This window comes from Monomorium pharaonis, chromosome 3, assembly GCF_013373865.1.
Source record: "Monomorium pharaonis isolate MP-MQ-018 chromosome 3, ASM1337386v2, whole genome shotgun sequence".
NCBI classification, from domain to species: Eukaryota; Metazoa; Arthropoda; class Insecta; order Hymenoptera; family Formicidae; genus Monomorium; species Monomorium pharaonis.
In genome coordinates, this window is record NC_050469.1 from 2,173,278 (window position 1) to 2,194,894 (window position 21,617).

The 21,617-nt window shown below is 30.9% G+C and overlaps 1 protein-coding gene and 1 long non-coding RNA gene across 4 annotated transcripts in view; one reads left to right on the forward strand and one right to left on the reverse strand.

Annotated features, from left to right (window-relative positions):
* The window catches only part of LOC105828281 (insulin gene enhancer protein ISL-1), a 50,783-nt gene extending 33,144 nt beyond the window's left edge, over positions 1-17,639 (forward strand). The window contains exons 3-6 of one of the 2 annotated variants that reach the window (XM_036284433.1): positions 1,312-1,616; positions 12,252-12,553; positions 14,163-14,369; positions 14,558-16,413. In XM_036284433.1, the coding sequence (XP_036140326.1) occupies positions 1,312-1,616; positions 12,252-12,553; positions 14,163-14,369; positions 14,558-14,593 (850 nt within the window). In that variant the 3' untranslated portion in view covers positions 14,594-16,413. Of the gene's footprint in view, positions 1-1,311; positions 1,617-12,251; positions 12,554-14,162; positions 14,370-14,557; positions 16,414-16,909 lie in introns of those variants that run through there. The other variant, XM_028190704.2, reaches the window with a different exon arrangement.
* On the reverse strand, positions 17,460-21,591 carry LOC105828297. 2 transcript variants are annotated; one of them, XR_004962594.1, is made up of 7 exons: positions 21,381-21,591; positions 20,932-21,199; positions 20,690-20,756; positions 20,287-20,343; positions 20,050-20,108; positions 19,424-19,574; positions 17,460-19,124 (listed from the first exon to the last, which is right to left on the reverse strand). It is a non-coding gene; the product is annotated as an uncharacterized LOC105828297 (long non-coding RNA). The 2 variants fall into 2 exon arrangements; XR_001138403.3 differs by having other exon boundaries at positions 20,932-21,591.
* Between the last annotated feature and the right edge of the window lie 26 nt (positions 21,592-21,617).

The following is a 21,617-nucleotide window of genomic DNA, read 5'->3' on the forward strand; positions in this document are numbered from 1 at the left end:
CTTGCGTGACGGGCAATCATTAATCCCGCGTTACACCGCCATCAATTTTATTCACATTACTGTGAATTTTTTTTCAATTTTAACAATGTATATTTTAACAATTGGATATTTTATTATATCCTGTTGCACAAATATAACACGTTTGCACAATTTATGTATTGAATTTATATGTATATACACATGCACTGATGCGCGTGTGTGTAAAAAAGCTGGTTCGCGTACAGAAATAAATATGCGCGACAATAAAGTCACTTTAACCCGATTTATGTTTCTCTACTTTGTATTTGTCGGATTTAGAATAGAGCTTTTTATTTCATTAACTGAAAATGTTTACAGCTTTGCAATATAACGAAATTGAAGTGAAACAAAGGATGGAAATTTATCAAAAATTGAAATAACTTTTAATTAAAAGAAATTTGTTAAATGTATTCACAAATATTATGAAAACATTACAATATTACTACTCATTTTTTAATTAATGCCATATAATTTCTCTAGCGTTCGAGAAAGAGACTGTAGATTTCTACTCAATATCGCGGCTAGAAGAAAACATTTGCAAAAGAAATGTGTGAAATTAGAACATTACATTTCGCGTGCTTTGCGCTCGCCATTTATTTTTTTGTCCTTTATAAATTTTATGTACATATGTATATATAATGTTCCAGAAAGATTAATTTATATTTCACAGAGTGAAAGAGGGTGAAATTTTAAACTAAAAGTTTTTTTATCAATTTTGGCTCAAATTATTATTTGATTACTAAATTATTAATAAATAAACTTGATCAATCAGACGGCGCGTAATCGAAGTATGCAGAAGCATGGACAAGGATTCGCTATTTTTCATCTAAATTCTGCGAGAAATTAGAAAGAGAGAGAGAGAGAGAGAGAGAGAGAGAGAGAGAGAGAGAGATGTCTCTTATACCTAGAGAATCTCTAACTAGAACCTGTCAGTAGAGTCCCTTCTTTTGAAAACTCTCAAAACTAATTCACACACCTAATAACGGAAGATCGAATTCGTTACATCAAATAAAAAACCAATATATATTTTTAAACAAAAACCTTCGCATGTGTAATCTGTAATGTATTGTGTAATGTATTTACGGGAATTTTTTCTTAATATGTGTGTTATTAGAAAATTTTTCTCTCGAGCATTTCTTTTTACAATATCTTCGTTAGATTTTTTTTCAAAATTGTCCAGAAAGTTTTCATTCGACATTTAATTTTTCTATTGAGATAATTTTTCTATATGTCAGCTTGTTGTGTGCATTCGTCACGACGGCGAGCTATATTTCTAAATTATATGTATTGCAGGTTATTCGGCACGAAGTGCGACAAATGTAGCCAGTGTTTTAGCAAAAATGACTATGTAATGAGAGCGAAAACTAAGATCTATCACGTGGAGTGCTTTCGATGTTGCGCTTGTCTGAGACGACTCGAAACCGGGGACGAGTTTGCTCTTAGGCAGGACGGCCTTTTTTGTCGGCACGATCACGATGTCCTCGAGGGCGGAAAGCACTGCACTGGAGCTGCTGGTTTACCCGGAAGTGAGAACAACAACAATGCCTCCCTGACGAACAACAATCATCATCTGCACCCGAACGATGGTTCGATGTCAGGTAAGAATCATCATGTGAAAGACAGAATTCCTTTCCTTTTTTCTTTTCCTTTGCACGTAGTACATGCTCGACACGTTTCAGACTGCAAAGATATTGACGTGAATGAAAAATTATACGCAAAATCTCTTTAGAGGAAGGAACAATACAGAGTCGCGTTATCGTAAAGTTTCATATCGTCTCTTATCATTTTTTATTTCTCCGCTCAGTTATCCTTAATTAAATACATCATTATCGAGATTCTGCGATTAAATTATCTTACGCGTGTGAAATGGAAATCCGGCTTCTGACATGCGTCATACGACGAGACGTGAGATATATCTGTGGATTATCAGGCATAGTCTATCCGTGTTCCCAAAGACCAAATTTACAAAAGGGTGTCCGCTCGAGGGTAAGCTCAAAGGACTTTCCTATGTTGTGTTAGGCTTACGACGTATAATTAGGTGTTGATAATTGAAGCCGTTAAGACCGTAAAGGCTTGACCACTACCCTCCTACACGTCAGGATTATGTGAGCTTAATATCCTGTAGACTAGCATAAACGCGCATACGTGCGACCGGCTGGACTGCTACCGAGCGAATTAACTCGATCGAACGAGAGTCGAAATTTAGATATTAACTATGTGTAAGACGTGCATGGGACGTCTCTCTACTTGGTCCCCTTCACATAAACGAAATTAAATAAATAAATTATACAATAATAATACGTTAATATTCATGCGTTTTATCAATTGAGACAAGAAAAAAATTTTCTATGCTTATTTTGTCAAATCAATAAAATTTTTTCTGTGGAGATTGAGACAGTGAGTGAAAAAGAGAGAAAGAGAGAGAGAGAGAGAGAGAGAGAGAGAGAGAGAGAGATCTTCTACGTATTAATAACAGTCCATTTCAAAATGTACAGAAATTATACATTATTTATGCGCTTTAATATTAAAGTAATTTGTGCGCTGCATTTTTTAAGGGAATTTTAAATGTCCTTTTGAGTAAATCATAATATTTGTTGCTTAACAGGCATTCGTTTCTAAGTCAAAACAGCAAAATTGTTTAATTAATTTAATTAATTTAATTAACTATGTCAAACATATTTTTTTATCTACCTATATGCTATTATATCCAAGTAATTTAAATTTAAACAAAAATATCTTTAATACCAGAAATACTCAAGTAGTAGTATCTTTAGTAAAAATAACGATATCACAAAATTGTGTTATTCAACTCGAATAATATGTATTTTAAATAAAAAAACAAAAATGTATTTTCTATGTAATGTAATATGTACCTTTCCTCTATGGTTCTGTTTATAGTAAAGTGTTGCATAAACTTTAACTTAATAACTTTTTTCTTAAGTTAAAATTTTCATCTTGGCAAAAAAAAATAAATTATAAAATAAATAAATTTTTTTATTTTATAAAATTAATATTATAACTTTATTTACTAATAAAATATTAAATATATTTGGATGATCAATATTGTAATTATGTTGGTAATCTAATTTAAATAAATTATGGCTTTTTAATTTTATATAAATAAAGTTTCTCAAAATTAACTTTTACTTTAACTTCAGTCAATTTATAATTTTGACGTAACTTTAACTGAGCTATTTTTTGTTCGTGTAACTTTTAACTTAATTAAATTAATTTTATAATCCATTGACTTAATTTATTTAAAAAAATATATTAACTTATCCAATCCTGCATAATAAGCATCTTTACCGAAAATTTTACCAGTTATTCTATTGTTACGTTTAAATATCTTTGTAAAATTTGAACATATTTTCTTTTGGTTTAAAAGTTATTTATATTATTATTATTATTAGATACCATACCTCGGCCTAGAAATGGCACTTTTTTTACTTTCTGTATTAATATGATAAAAAAGTGCATTAACATTTTTACAAGTGTGTTCTGAATACAGGCCGCTGAGTACAAAAAGTGTACGCAACACGAACAGATCTATACTATATCGCTCTTTTACTTTTTATCTCGCTTAGGGCCATTGCATGTACATTTCTGTAACCGTTACAGAACCGCTGATTCGGCCAATTATGACCACATTGAGCAATATGATTGGTATTATGGCTACGGTTACGGAAACGTTTAATGGCCTTTATTGTCGATAAATAGCATTTATTAAAATAAGAATAAAAAGACTTAACTACTCAGATAAGAACACACGCAGAAAAAAATTTAGCATTATTTTAATTTCAAAATGTAATGTATGATATATGTATTGCATCATAATTGTAAATCTAATTCTTGAAATCATTGATTCTAAATTTAATTTATGTAACATGTAATTTTTAAAAAATTGATGCTTAAAATATATTTCTACATAATTCTAGTATTAGTGAGAATTATCTCTGCACAATTATAGCTGAGTACATTTTAGAAATCAATTTTATAATTATTGTAGAAACTATTACAGCATCAAATTGTAGAATTATTAGTCAAACATTTTTTAATGAAAATTTCTCAGAAAACATTTATATTTTATCGATATTATTTATAAATAGGTTGACGAAATATGAACTTACAATTATTGTGATATCTATAGAAATCAACTTTTTGGCTATTTCTTTGGCGAAAACGCCCGAATTTGTATAATATAATTTCTTTAAATTTTTTAAATAGGCATTAGTTTTCGGATCGATTATTTTGGTATTTTGAGCCAAATATTTTTCCAGCAAGTCATTTTTTCTTGTTTGAAAAGAGATAAAAGTTACGAATTAAATCTAGTACCTTTCCTTTATTAGAATTACTCTTGTGTGGTCATGGATAAAGTAAAAATTTGTGATTTAATTTTCGAATATGAGTTTCATTGTGGAACTAATACAACGTAGATGGCTTACATATAAATGTTATAAATGAGTAACAACAATTAACGAACACACAGTTCTAAGTTGTATTGTGAAATTCATTGCCAGTGTTGAAAATCTATAATTCATATTGCGTATACTATAAATTTTTAATACTGGCAATAATTTTCGGAACGCAGTCCTAACTGATTCAATCATTTTTGTTCTGAAAATTTTGATCTCGAAAATGAATTATGTGGGTAACTTGAAACAATTGATAATGATGAATTGAAGACGATAGTAGAAGCAGATTTATCTCAAACTGCACGTGAATTAGTAATAAAATTCAATATTAGTATTATAATGATAAAAAAATTTGCAATTAAACAACTGAGTCAACTCTCTTCTGCAATCGTATTGCATGACCACATAAAGGTCATGTCAAAATGGTAAAAATTACAGTTAGAAATTTTTTAATTAGAAAGGTATTTTTCGTATTTTTAATTTCAATTTTTTAAATTAAATTTATTGATATCCTTTTTGAAACGATTGGATTTTCATCTTGAATGTTCAAAGAATGTACCTAATTTTTTTCAGTTCAAAATAATTCATATTCTCGTTACAGTAACCATTGAAAGTGACATTGGATCATTTTAATCCCAATGTATATTTTATGTGTAGTGTGTACTTTAAGGGTTAATGAAAAATGTTTTTTTTTTTAAAGCTAAACTTCTTATCTATATATAAAAACAGCAAATTTCTAATAATATAATATAAAATCAGATATGACAATACATGGTCATATAAAAATAAATTTCGTATATGATCATACATAATTAATTTATATATGATCGCATATTATATGTAAAAAATTTTACTCGAATTGTGACGTGACGAAGCAATTTGAAGATTTATATTCAATATCTAAAAAATTACAGAAAATAAGTCCCATTTTAGTGTTTCTTTTTCTTGAATTTTATAATCAATACAAGTTAATGCCAGGCGATCGGTATTAATTTGTTTGACACCTTCGGAAAGCAGTCGCTATTACAACTTGCTAATTTGTCAATTCGGTCAATGTGTCAGTGACGAACGATTAAGCAAACGTTGCAAAATGCTATTATACTGAGCTAGAGTTTAATATGATACAAACTGTATAAGTTGATTGAGCAAATTAAGTGTTGATATCGGACAAAAACAGTTACAATAAAATAATAATAAAATTACAATAAAATTTACTATGCTATATACTACAAAGTGAGAATTTCTTCTCTTGGAATTTACTTTTATAATTGTGTGATAACACGAGAATTAAGAGAATTATACTACAATTTAAAATTAGTAAAATTAATACAATATAAAATTAATATAATTTAGTAAAATTTGTTATAATTTTAATAAAATTGAGTATAATGTAGTAAAACTTATTATTTAATTTTATTAAAATTAGTAACTTTATTGTAAATTTAACTATGTTAAATATGTGAGTCAGTTTAATTCATGATTGTTATGTCACAAAAGTGCATCTGTTTCTTCGTTTGTCAACGAGAAGAAGTGTCAAAAAGATTGAGCATCGATATTCGGCTTAATAACAGTGTTGCAAGTTTGACGAAACCTGTCGGCGCGCAGTTTAAATGAACTAAGAAATTTAAATTAATAGAAAAATTATATTCATCATGCACTTAAGATCCAATGCAGACCGTTAGGCGATCTTCTTAATTCATCGATATGTTTAACATATACCGGTTGAAAGAATTAATGTACTAATATTGTTATATGTTAGTCAGATGTGTTAAAACGTGGCTCGTAGAAATAAAAAATTAATATGGTTGTGGAGATAGAACATTAATTGGATAAATTTTAAGAATAAATTTTTTCTCTAGATACATTTGATATTAAAGAGCATGCTTGATATTTGTATCTAGTAAGATCCGGAGAAGAAATAAATAAACTTTTTAATGTAATACAATAATTAATTGATGCAGAAAGAAATCGTGGACGCGTGCGCGACGATTGGCTACCGTGAGTTTTCTCTGCACGCTCTTTCCTCTCAAAATGCAAAGGACAAACATCGGCATAATTACTCGATATACTAATTTTTGTGCAAATAACTCGTGTGCGGCAGCGCGACGTGCGTATGTTGTTCCGTGTTTGTCATTGTGATTCGTCGTTGGAGACCGTCGTCGTGCGTAAACGTCGTTCTCTACGCACGAAAAAGTTGGACCACCTCGTGTCGGCGGTAGTGGTCCGACGTGTCTTCAGAGTCGCTGCCGAGGTGTCAAATGTAACACCACCCTGCCAACTACTGTCGCGCATAAATACGCACGATCTGTTTCCTCTTATTCATATGTTCTTTATTAGCGTGCCGGAGATATCCCGCGGGACGAAACATCCAAATGTGATACACGGACGTGTCGCTATCTTTATTAATAGCTCTTGAATTATCAATAAACTGTAATAAGTTACTCGCTTTTAATGTACAAGAAATAACAATCTGTGACATCGCAAGAGCTACACGTTTTGCGCGACTCTAATTAGTTCGAGTGATTTTTCACTCTAATTAGAGTGAACTTAGATATGTTCTATTTTTACTCTTTTAGAATAATGTTTCACTCTAAGAAATTTAGAGAGTTTATTCTAGAGAAAAAGATGGAATTATGGCCACCTTTTAACATTTTCTACAATAACTTTTTGTTAATAATCAATATTTTAAATTAAAAACTTAACAATTATATTAATTAAAGAATTCTTTAATAAATTCTAAACTCAAAGTTATGACATATTTATTATATTGATAATTACTCGTAAAAACGTATCTACACTGCATAATGGATCGAAAAGGAATAGAAGTAATAATATAAAGAATAAATTTAAAAAATTGGTTTTAATTTGAATAATATCATATATTTATATATATACACATATTTTGTAATACTTTTTTAAATTTTAAATAAATATTTAATTTTATGTACAACAAAACATTCGTTTTTCAAATTAAAAACCAATTTTTTAAATTTATTCTTTATATTATCACTTTTACTTCTTTTCAATCCATTAAATATACAATATTACAACATTTTTGCAAGTCTATATATGTATATACATATATATAATATTTACATAAACTCTTACAATTAGTCTATATAGACTATAGTACTCAAACAATTTTATGTGAATTATAGATTAGCAGTAAAAATATAATTGCCTTATCAAATAATTACTTCAATATGACGAAAAAAGTATTAAGTCTATTGAGATGTCTGCGCGCTTAAAAGGCTACGTAGCAAAATCTTATGTTATTATTTAATTTTGCATAACTCAAAATGTATATGTAAGGTATAGTCAAATAAAAAGTTAAGTAACAAAAAAAAACACTCAAATGTACATTTGTGTGATAATACGCTTAAGTTTAAAAAGAATGAAAAAAATATATGTAATTAAATGTTAAAAACCTTTAAGAAATTTTTTTTTGAAATGCTCGAAAATTGTTTTATAAAATGTTGACCATTGACATATTAGCACCATTATCTATAACGGCTAGTAAATAAATGATCCCTTAAGTAAATATTACAATTTGCTATGTAATAACGGAAGTAATATGAATGGTTATATATAATATCTAACACGGACTAATACTACTTTCTTCCCTATATATACATATATATATATCTTATATATACATAATGTTTTATATATACATAAGTGAAAGTTGTAATAAAATAGATTTCCTTTTATAGTTCACTTGCAGTATTTAAATAGTTTGATAATTTTTCAAAAATTACGAATAATTCTGTATCTGATCTTAAATCTTGTCTTTTTTTAAATGCACATTTTATGAATATAGGTATACTCCGTGATTATATTAAACAACAAATTTCAATCATTTTGGTTTAATAATCAATCATTTTTTTCTTTAATAAATAAAGTTAAATTTTGAAACAACATATTACATGTGAAAAAAGTCATTTGTCAATATTATATATCTCGAAAAATTGTACTAAACAAAAATGCATTTTAAAGATAAAAATTAATATTTTGGAATTAATTGGATATTCAGAAAAAAATTTGCTAGAATGTCATGAGAAACTTCAAAATTATTTTTTGCCTCTTTGACGCTATTGTTTGTAAGTGATAAAAATCCTTAATCCTATATTCTTTTTCAGCCGTTAAAATAACACATAAGAATCACTATCAAGTGTTGAAAAATAAAAACCTTGCGACTAAGTATTATATGAATTGAGTACTATTCTTGTGTGTGTGTGTGTGTGTGTGTGTGTATTGTTCTTTAAGCATAAGAGGATCAAATTTATTATAAATTATTTACGTAAAGAACAATTTTTTAATGATTGTTTGTATACCACCGAATAGTCAAAGTTGATCGAGCTTTACACTTCAAAAGATTAATTAAAAATTTGCTTTTCAAAAAAATTTAATTTCTTGCGGGTATTACACTCATATTACGTGAAATAATTCCCTTTATTGAATTAAATGCTTCTTCACGCATCTTTCATTTCCTTCTCTATTGGAAGATACATAGGTATTTTCAATCTATTCAAGATAATACGATCCTATACGATCATTTTTCGAAGGTCGAGAGTCTATTCACTTTTCTTATCGTCGTGCCGCCGTGTCAACGCTGGTTTCATTCTCGCTTATACCAACCAAGACCGCTATTTGGTTAGGATACAAAAAACAGGATTTCGTTTGTTCTCTTGTAGTGTACTCTCGTTGACTTTCTATCTCCTCTCTAGCGGACCTACTAGATTTCGAACGACACAACGCCTAAAACGTTATCTAGAAGACATTGGTGAAATAATCAGTTAAAATTATTGGATAATCTTTCTCTGAATGAATTTTACGTGGAATAATCTTGAGTTACTTCTGCTGACTTTATTTTCTTGTCTTTATTATATTGTGGAAATTTCTTCAACATGCGTTCTATAGCATTTAGATCATTATACGAATATATAACACCAGACTGTACTGCTTTCAAAGATATTTTAAGTTTTATTTAACAAATAATATCTTTCACACACACACACACACACAGATATACACATATGCCCGCATGCACGCATTCACACATCGTATATTTTGTATATAAAACAAATGTTATCATGAAGTGACCGTTTTACGTACTAGAATAATTTTTTTCGCTTTTGATATGAATTCGATAGATTTAATAATCATTCATCCTTATATTTTGTTTTAATATTGTGAAAGACTTTTACATTTCTGTAAAACCAATAAAAAAATTAGTTTATTTAAAAATTTACAAAGATCTGTTTTACGATTGAACATTTTTTAGACAAAGTAATCTTTTTATTTATTATACAGCATTGTAAATTCTTTTCTATAATTAAAGTACCGACTAACGAAGGGTGGAGTCAACATTCATACTTTATTTCAATGTCATATTTTCCAATTGCATATTTTAAAAGCAATTTTTGATTGTTAAAAGACCATGTTAAGAAAAACTCATCTCATCATGTTTTAAATTTCAATGTCAACTACAAGAATGTGTAATAAAAATTAGGGATTCTGTTTAAGAAATTTCATATAATTTTAATTCAAGAATGTGGTAAATCTTAGACTAATATTCAGAATGCGTTTTCATTGATACAAATAGACATATTTGGCATATAATTCACGTTACTTATCTATAAAATTTCAAAAATATATGTCGGTAGTCGAGCGTTATTCATAACTCGTTATTTTCCGTTTCTAGATAATATGTATCTAAAAAAGTGTCTAACAATCTATAAGCTATCTTTAATTAATGAGTCAGAATCAGATATATTTACGTTATTTAAATCCTTATACAGCGAATAATAAAAAGGTGTGTGTGTGTGTGTGTGTGTGTGTGTGTGTGTGCGTGCGTGCGTGCGTGCGTGAAAGAGAGAGAGAGAGGTCTTTATTATAAATTTTCAGTTCTTAATCCTTTAGCTTTAAAAAGTTTAAACATGCGCGCGTGCATATGTGTATGTGTCTAACATTCTAAATTGAACAAATAAAAAAACCTATCCTTATTTCTGCATTCTGAAATCTGTTGCAATCTCAATCAAAACTGTTGTTAAATAAGACTTACATTTTTTTTCAATAAGAGACGAGTAGATTAAACAACGCCATACTTTTTAACAAAAGAAGTAGAAAGTCTGTGCCACCTTTTGCAAATAAAACGCGCAATCATGATTTGCGAATCACTAAATGTTTCGCGCTTTAAACATCCCGTGATTTCAAGGTCGTTCGGCTGATCAAGGAATCGCATGAGCATGAGATCCGCGTTTGCCTATCGACAATATTGTCTCTCGACTTGTGTCCAGCGCTGGTCCGCGAGCAATCGTCGCGTCGGTACCTTTTACCTCGCTCCTCGTTGTCCGCCATGTTGAGCCAGTATCCGGATCTCCCATTAACTGAACTCAACCGTTTTGCAAGACCGGTTAGGAAGATAATCGCGAATCCGGAATCGTATCGTACTATTCCCTTCTTCCGTACTTCGTGCCCGAGATATTTTGTCTTGTAAACGCGACTCTCGCGCAAATAAATCTTCCCCGAATAAATCGCACACTCGCCCTTTATAACCTTGTCGAAAAAAAAAACGAACGAAAAATCCGGAAGAGCTACAGCAAGCGTCGAAAAATTTACAGTTGCCTTGTATTCATATTTTCCTTCCTTTTTTTGTGATTTCGCAGTTGAAGTAATTCGCGCGCTTACGTCAGTTTATTGCTCTGCCATAATAAATGACAACATCTCTTCCTTAAGTCTGCCTATTAGATTAATTAATTCACTTTGCGAAACATTCCGTCGCATTAAACTTTTATTTATTTCCGCAGCCTATTGACACCTATTTACGCAAACGCGATACAATAGTGATTCAAACACAATCATTATTTTAAGCACACACACACACACCACACACACACACACACACACACACACACTTTGCATCCTTTAAAATTAAATACGTTTTTAAAACTGTCCTGTAATTTGTATTGCTTACATTTGAACATATAATTAATATTTTACATTTAAAACACGTTAAAAAAACTAACGCTAGTTGATTATAGCAGTAAGTTGATTAATTGGTCTATGAATAATACAAAATATTAGAGATAGTTATAATCATATTTGTACACGTAAAAAACATTTCTGCTCAATTATCAGAAATATTACAGCACAGATGCATAGTATTAAAAAACTACAAATTAGTATCGAAAAATTATATGAACAAAGTAAATACTTAAGTCTTATATTTTTTATTTTTTATTTACTTAAATTATGCAATTATTTGAACATTTAATGTTTACTTAGATAGTTTTTTGATCGAAATAAGTCTTGATGCCAATAATAATTTTATTTTAATTATTAAATATATTTTTCAGTTCTGCAGATCACATCCCGATATGACTTGTTATGCTTAAAATATAATCATAAACTGAAGCTAGAAATAATATCTCAAATTGATTTGAGCATCAGATTTAATAACTATAATTATAGATGTTATAAGCATCTTAAAAAAACTAAAAAATTTAAAGAGCTTAACTTAACCCTTTCTAAATGTGGTAATATTTTTTGCAATAATTTCAACCGAGAGTAACACTTTTCTTTATTTCTTGCATTATAAAATATATGTTATTTCTTAACTTTCAACAATGCTATAGTCAACTTACTTTAACCCTGGAGTTATTTGACACATGAAGAACGTATTCAAAAGACATTATATAATTTCCTATATCAATTTTATATATATTTATTAGTTTTATAATTTTCAATTGCAATATTAATATCGTTTATCTCGGCTTTGCGACCACCGCGAGGAAGAACTTTCGACATTTATGCTTACAGATTCTGGATCTGAGAGCGGATCGCATAAAGCGAGCGTCGGTGGCGTTCGCGGTTCCAGTAGCCACAAAAGTGGCGGAGGTTCCGACGGAAAGCCAACAAGAGTACGAACGGTACTCAACGAAAAGCAGTTGCATACTCTGAGAACCTGCTACGCGGCGAATCCCCGCCCGGATGCACTGATGAAGGAGCAACTCGTCGAAATGACAGGGTTGAGTCCACGCGTAATCAGGGTGTGGTTCCAGAACAAGAGGTGTAAAGACAAGAAAAAGACGATTGCCATGAAGCAACAAATGCAGGAAAAGGTAATGACATCGTTGATATCAGTTGTAATATCAGTTTATATTAGACTACGTATTAAAAATTATGAATATATTAGAAATACAGAATTTCTAGATTTCTATATAGATTAGAAATATTGAATTTAAATAATCAAAATAAAATACCCCAGATAGCAACACAACTATATTATTACTGACATATGATAATTAGTTAGTTCGTAATCATAACACGTTTGCTATCAGATTTGTAGCAATTCACATTTGTTAACAAATTGATGCCTCTTTACGATATGATAACTGAATTGTAGCTTACCAATACCTGTCAGTAATATTGTAGTCCCAAATCATAAAATTTTGATTCAAAATTTATGCTATTCCCAGATAGCAATTTGTCTGTGACTACGTTTACATGTTGGGTTTAAAACAACATCGGAGTTATAAAACTGGCCAACTACAGCCATTCCTCAGGAGAATGGAATGGTTATGATTGGCCAGCTCTAGAAGTATCAATGTTATTAAACCTGTTTAAGGATGTCGTGTAAACGTAGTCTGTCTTGCTGACATATTGCTTACATTATAAGTATTGCTATCATAATTGTAGTGACTATGTTCGCATTCATTGATAAATCGATGCTAATAGTATCTCAACTTTGAGTAACAACTTACCAGCAACTTACTGGTAACTTTGAAATTTTCGAAAATCGTTGCTGTTATGTAATCATAATTACAGAACCATACAATGCTATCAAATTGTCGCGAGGTAACTTTGATGTTGCCATCTTGTCTTTAAAATGTAACCACACACACACACACACACACACACCACCACCACCACCACCACCACCAGCACGCACGCACACACACACACACACACACACACACACACACACACACACACACACACACACACACACATTGTTATCTACATGTTGTTTCTATTCAAAATCATTAAAGACAAACATACGGCAAGTTCGCATCATAAGCTATCACGCTAGATTTGCGCAATTTTATTAAGATATGCTTTGTTATCTGTTGCTATTATGTTATCATAATAATTTATAGTATCATATAATGTCATAATAATTTATAGTATCATATAATTGTCATATTGTTGGCAATGTAAGGTAACTTTGTATTACTGTCTTGTCGTTAACTCCTGGCGATACGTATATTTTGCTACGTGTTGCTTTTAATGTTAATATATTCAAAATTATTTAGAGACAAATATGTATTATATATGGCACGTTGCATTAAATCAGAAAAGCAATTCAAGTAGGTAGAAATATCGTACATTCGTAGAATCGTAAATTTTACACCAGCGCAAATTCACAGTTCTAACAAATAAAAACTATGACAAAAAGTAACCGAAAAATTATGTATGGTAACCCATAAACATCTGAGTTTATGGGTTACCACATATAATTTTTACAAATGTTTATTGTGTTAAAGACTATAATAATCGACTTAAGTAGAATTAAAGTAGAATAAATAAATAAACATATTTTTTCCTCTTTCAAAATCAATTTTTTGTTTAAAATACTTATTTATGTATTTCTGGACATTTGGAGCATTTTTAATAAATCTAACATCTCAATGAACAATCTAATATATGGAAAATGCTTTTTTATTTCAGGATGGACGTAAATTGGGCTTTGGCGGCATGCATGGCATACCCATGGTTGCCAGCAGCCCCGTGAGACATGAGAGTCCTATCGGTATGACACCTTTGGAAGTTCAGGCTTATCAGCCACCGTGGAAAGCGCTTTCGGAGTTTGCACTTCACACAGATTTGGAACGACTAGATCCTAATGCGCCGTCGTTCCATCATTTGGTATCCCAGGTAAAATACTACATAAAACGCAGAACGCAAGTAATAAATGCGAATGCGAATGCTTATCAGAAGTATCAATGCTAATATTAATGTTTTTGACGCATCCGTATTTACGACCTATATTTTGTGTTTTATGTAGAATGGTCTTAACAAACCTCATTCAAAAAATTTAATTTTTTGTTTCTGCGAGATTTTAGTCTGTTATGTTGATTTCTGCGAACAAGATTTACTAAGAGAAAACGTCTCTCTACGAATATAAATAAACACGAACAGACAAATATCGGAACGAAGAAACTGGACCAGAAATTGAACCTGGAATCTTTCGTTTGCCGAACGACTACTCTTCCAACTGAGCTATCCAAGTCCACACTCCGATACTTCTCTCGCTTGCATATTTTTATTTTGCGAAATAAAATAGGGTACTTTTGTTTGACCGAAAAAAATGAAAATTTGATATATGTATTCTTTTGTGAACATCAATAAATTAGATGTACAAATTAATTTAGTGTCTTTATATTCGGCATTTTATAACTCTATTTTAAAATTAAATGTTTTCTCATCCTTTATGATTTGATTCACAAATGTGGATCTCTATGTCCTGTTCATAGTCCATTCTTAAGACCTGTCTGTTTGTCATGATTGTCTTAAGTATTAAGATGGTAATAACCCTACGATTGATTGATAAAATTTTAAGACAGTATTTAAAACAATTTTAAATATAAGAATCGACTATGAATACCGGTCTGTTTCCAAAATATTATACACCTTGGTGAAATAAATAACATCATTTTTTAACCTTTAGACTGATAAATTTTTCTTCATGCAGTTTTTCCCCTCCAGACTTTTCCTCCCCTCCTTCGGATTATAATTTATTCCAGTTGTTATCCCAATATTATCTGACATTAGATCTGATTAGATGTATAATTTAACTCTTAGCCTTTTTAAAGAAAATGTGTTGTTGATTTACAAAAAACAAATAATCTTTCACTCATTAAAGTTTTTGTTATTTTCTATACACTTCTGTCATCTTCCAGATAAGTGGCAAAATCTACTTTAGAGGAAAAATGATGGTTTGAGTTAATAAATTCAATACTTTTGTTGACCTCTTTGAAATGGAAATCTATCAAGTAATGTTAGAAAAGATGCTAATATGAAGCAGCAAAGTTTAAAAATACGCTGCGTGGAGAATTTCTTAGTCCTAGTTGAATAACTTCCAAGGTTATTAACATCGTGTGCAGTACGTCGCGCATTTTCGTGCAGTGAAACCAAATAAACCATCTTTTGAACTCTGTCAAACTTATGTAAACGTTCCGAAATGGTTTGTTAGATCACTTCAAGTACATTTGCAAATTCTGATTGAGTCTGACAAGAATGTTCTTCCAAAACTGTTTTAATTTTTCATTTTTAACTTTTTTCAGTTATCCAGGTTCTTTTTTTATGGGGCGCACAATGTAAATTACCAATCAAATTATTGAATTAGGGTTAGGGATTATAGGACTCAAACTCGCGATACTTCTAATTCAAGTGATCCATCAATACAATAATTTATAAATAAAATAATTTATGAGTAAAATAATTTAGTAATATTAGAATGATAAGAATCTAAAAATTTCAAATAGTAATGCATAAATATTTAAAAAATTAACAATAAAGTAACCAAAAATAACGACTAATTACTTTTTGAGTGACTGTAACTGTAATGAATTACTTTTCAAAATAAATAACTTGTAACGATAACTAGTTATTTTTTTAAGAGAATAACTGTTCCTGTAATTGTACTCTACAAAATAACCGTGGTAATAATGATGAATGGATTTAATGTAGAATATTACCAGATTCGAGAACTTTTCTTTTTGTAATCAATCAACACATTAAAAAATTTTTTTTAGCTAAAAATTTTTTATTCTTTGCAACCAATCAACATACTTGAAAAATTAATTATTCGACAAATACCAGCTTAGATCTCAATCATTAAACATCAAATTGTTATTTTAAAATCTCTTTGGTTTTTAATGGCGTGCCTCAATATTAACACAAGTTTACTGTACTTCTTTCTTACCCCCTATTAACACAATTTGTAATTACTATATAATTTAGGAAATACTTTATTATATAATAAATATTTCGTGATTTCGTTTATATCATACTTTCTTGTATCTATTGCTTGGTTTTATATAATATAAATAAGCAAATGCTACAAATTATTTACATAACAAATATGTGATGCTTCTTTCTTTTATTATATCTTGATAAAATTCTACTATTCTTCTATTGCATCTATACATCCCTTTCTCTATTAATTATCTCTTTCTCTCTTTCTCTTCCACAATTTTCTCAATATATTACTATTCATTCTAAAATCTTTATTCTACAGCCTATTATTTAGCTATGGAGCGTTCTTATTTTTACTTAAATTATTTTTCTAAACTTTTGTTTCTCCATTTAAAACATTTTTCTATGTAATGATTCAGAGAAAATGGTTTATATTCGTAGAAGATGTCAAAAATTTTTATTCGAAAGATCGAGCGCTCTCATTAGAATAATTACAGATGCACGGCTATGATTTACACGGGGGACCACCGACGCAATTAGCACCTCCGCCAGGGATGCTCAGCGGACCGATGGGCGACGGTGGAGGTGGACCGTTACCGCCCCCTGGGCCTCATCATCCGAATAGTGGCGGACCAGACATGGGTCAGCATCCTGACAGTACCGACAGCTATGTGACCTATGTCGAGAGTGACAGTGACTCGTTTCATCATGATACAGGAAGTCCATAGTGTCGTGCGAGACATGAATATAAAACTACCACGCCCCCATCGTCCTTTGTTTTCGTAGCGATCATTGTCATAGTGCTCGTCATCACGGCAAGATGCTTGCAACGGCGAATATGAAGCGGAATCGAGGAATACCATGATACAGATATAGGAGAAACAACTCAAATACCAAAGGATTCATCGATCTTCCGATGATAATCAAACAGACTCGTATCACACTGCTATTAAAAGCGGCTCGGAAGCGACAATGATAGATAAGCTGGAAATAATACGAGTGACGAACGAAGAAGGAAGGTGGGAGGCAATGTCGCTGTCTTGGACGTACATAATGTATTTTCGCTTCAGTTTTAAAATGATTTCTTTGAAATGTCATGGAGGGACATTTGAGAGAAAAACCGTCTATTAAGCTATTCAAAAGCTTCAAGAATCTTAAATAAATTTGAAAAATTTTGAACATCCTGTATATTGTCAGCTTATTGATATAAAACCGATTCTGCCTAAATCGAGCGTTATTTTATTTCAATTCCTGTCAGTTTGCTTCTAATTAATGTGACGTTTCCGCGTGTCTCTATTATTTTGTGTTATATTATCGCTTGCGAAAATTTATCATAATTTTTCAAATATTTCATATTTGTGAGAATTTATGATAATTATTCCGAATCACAGTTTTACCTTCAAATAGACTGTAAATTTTTTTAGCAATTTCTATCAATTTTCTAATAACATAACAAATATTTACTTAGAGCAAGCTCTAAAAAAAGTTATAAAGATAAAGATAATAAAATAAATCCTCAATTCCTAGACTGGGTGTGACACACTCGAGCGTATTTTTCAACAAGTTTATTGACGTTTTTCAAAATATTTCTAAATCAAATTAATTTTTGATATTTTAGCTAAAATACTCATTTTTGTGAGATTCTAAACTTTTATTTTTAAAAAATATGTTCTAATTGGTTGATTTAACTCTGAGATATAAGCGATTAAAAATTGGTCGGTAAATTTAGCACACCTAAAAAATAGTCCAGTAACAATGGTAAATTTTGATAATGTGAAAACTGAGGGTTAAAGATAATAATAAAAGATTTTAAAAAATAATTTTATTTTGCATAGATAAAAGTATAAATATAGCTGGAAGAGAGGCTTCATCTGTGTATCTCTATCACAAAATTTTTCCTAATCTAATCCAATTTAATTTTAGTTGCAATTTGGCCACATTTTCAAATCTAAAATTGTAACGTGATTAATTTGATATCCATGGCCAAATCGCGACTAATATTAGATTAAATTAGGCTAGAAAAAATTTTGGGGTGGAGATGCGCAACTCCTCCGTTTATATTTATACTCGTCTACGCAAAATAAAATAATTTTCTTTTATTATTATTATTATTTATATAAATTCTTTTTTGAAAATATAGAATTTATTAAAAGTAGTGTTAAGAACTTATGTGGAACAGAACAATGACTTAATGACTATATGGATTTTCGACTTTCCATGTGAAGCAACACATCTGCCGGTGCTTACAGCATGCGACGAGATTAATATAATTGTTCCATTCCACATCGTGATTAGTCTTATTTCACAGAAAATAACAGAAAATAACCGAATTTTTTCAATCTTTCTGTTTATAATTTTTTTAAAGCTTTCCCCAAATAAACAATACTTGTAATGTTATTAGAGAGATAGAAATTATTAAAAAAGACAGATAGAAATTAATTAGAATTTTAATTATAAATTACAATTAAAAAATGGATAATGAAATATAAGTCCAATATTAAATACTTTTCATAATTTTTCAAAGCTTATTCATTTTAAGATAACGAACCCATGAAGTTTTGTAGTTATTTGAAATATAATCGTAATGATGTTGATACAATATATTTATTACATTTTTCATAGATCCGTTACCTTAGTAATACAAATTTTTATCACTTACCGACTGATGCGCAACAGTGGAGTTATTAGCAATGTATAATAGCTATGATGATTCTGTAACATAAAAACATAATTTTCAAAGTAGCATTAAAAAAAGAATTAATTCATTATTCTTACTCATACAGAATTTTTTAATCGCTTTTCAGTTAAATGTCAAATTTTATTGAAATTTAAGATAAAAATTAAGCTTTTCACTTAAATGTCAAATTTTATTGAAATTTCAAGATAAAAATTAAGTTATATAATGTTTCAGATTAAAATTTTTATTTTTTAAATTATTTTTAAATTACCCAAATAAAACTAATAAGTGTGAAAAAAATATTAATTTTACACAAGCAAACAATAAGGCTTACTACAAAGTTGCTCCACCGACGCCTGATGCCCTCCTAGGCCTCCCTCTCCTATTTTGATATTGTCATATTTCTTCTTCTTCCTCTTCCACACAAATTATTAAAAAATAATTTGCTCTACATCGGAGCAACTCTCTTTCGTGTTCGTCACGTTCTGAAAATAATGCACAAGTGTAATTGAGATGTTTTTCTTTCGCTCGATTAATTTCACTTGACAAAAGTGATACCGTGACATTGCATAAGTCATTCTTAAATTCATGTTCATGAATTTTCTGTACATTTCTGTACAACAAATAATATATATTGATTTTTTTATAATGGTTATTATAATACTAGAGTAAGTAAATTAATATTATAGGTAGATATCCGCGCAAATAATTGATTATTTATTATTTGCTTAAATAATCAACAACGCAACAATAAGATTTTTGGCTATTATAATAACGCAAATATCTGTCTGTAATATTAATTTGCATACTCTAATGTTACAATATGAAATAATGATTATCAAAGATAAAAGCCAAGTCTATTATTTATTGTTTAATATACAGAAAACATGTGAAATTAAAAGCGGAATGCTTTCGCTATATTATTGGCTGATCAAATACTGCAATGTAAATGCTACTTACCAAATAAATATCGCGATGTCATCCGTCCCGGAACCGATCCAACTCAGGATTGTCACGATCTGCAAATGAAAAAAAAAAACGCACATTAAGATAGCGAAGGGATTCCTTTCACACGCGATTAACGTTGCGCGTCACAATTAAAAGTATCGTGCAATCATGCGATCTTCGCTTGATCGAATATTAATAAATACACGTTCGACCAAATTATAACGAAAAACTGATATGTGTTACACTTACCAAGTGATTCGCGATCCCACTCGTTCTGGAATCGGTTCATTCTGCATTCGTCGCGTTCTGAAAGTGTGATACGCAAAATTAAGATGACGTGAAACGATTTCGTCTCTTTCGCGCGATCAACTTCAATCGAGTGACGCCGCGCTACGCGATAACGCGATCTTTTTGCAGCATCGTGTGAAGAGGATGGCTAGCAAAACGATGTCACAAAAGATTCGAAGATTCGATATTGGAATCGTTGGGTACACGTCTCTACATGTCGATTACCCACACGAATAATCGATGATGCGACGACTGTTCTTTTCCGATATTGCGAGTAACACGTATTGCCCAAAATTTAGAAAATGCATAAACGCGAAGTTAAGACTGGGAATTTAGTTCAAATTACGATACAGATTTAACTTACTGGGTAAATATAGTGCGACACTTGCCCCGTGCATCGGTCCATGCGTCCATGTCAGATTTGCCGCGATCTGCAAGTGGGAAAGGAAAATGCGATTAAGATGGCGGAGGGATTCCTTTCCGCGCGATCGACTTCGCGTATCATGATTGACATGTCGCTACGAGTCGCGATCTTCGCTCGAACAAGTGTTCACACATACGCGTTCGAACGAATTACAACGCAAGGTTGATACGTTTTATATTTACCATGCAATTAAGAGATTCGCGATGCCACTTAATTATCCCGGAGCCGGTCCATCTTACGTCCGTTACGTTCTAACACCGATACCCGAAAAGGTGGAGTGAAACAGCTTCGTCACTCTCGCGCGGTCAACTTCACGTGTCAAAAGTGACGCCGCGTCGCGCGGTTAACTTCACGCGCCAAAATAACGCCGCGCCGCGCGGTCGGTACGCCGAATCTTCTTGCAGCAAATTTTGCTGCCAGCCATCCTCCTCGTACAGCACAAGTTCTAGTCTAGCACAAAAAAGTCAGTCAAAAATATGCCGGTCTTGTAAAGGTTAAAATAAGAAAAATAATAGATACAGGGGTCGATCTCAAGATATATGGTTGCATTACATTAGCGAGCAAGACAGTCAACGAAGCGCAATCCGATATTCTCGAGTATTCAGCATGTTGTTATTCTCATCTCACTCACTTCTATTACTATCCCATTCGTTCTTGTTGATCTTTCGCTTGCTCCTTTTACTGTGTAGGCTGTGTAGCTTGGTGTAGCTCGTTATTGAATGTCTCGTTCGCTCTTATACCTTCTCAGTTCTCGCTCGCACATATTAGGAAAAGTCAATAACTCTGTTACCGACATTTCGTGTATATACATAGCATGGAACGCAACCAAAATTGCACGCATGCGTGTTACCTTTTGATCCAAACGTGG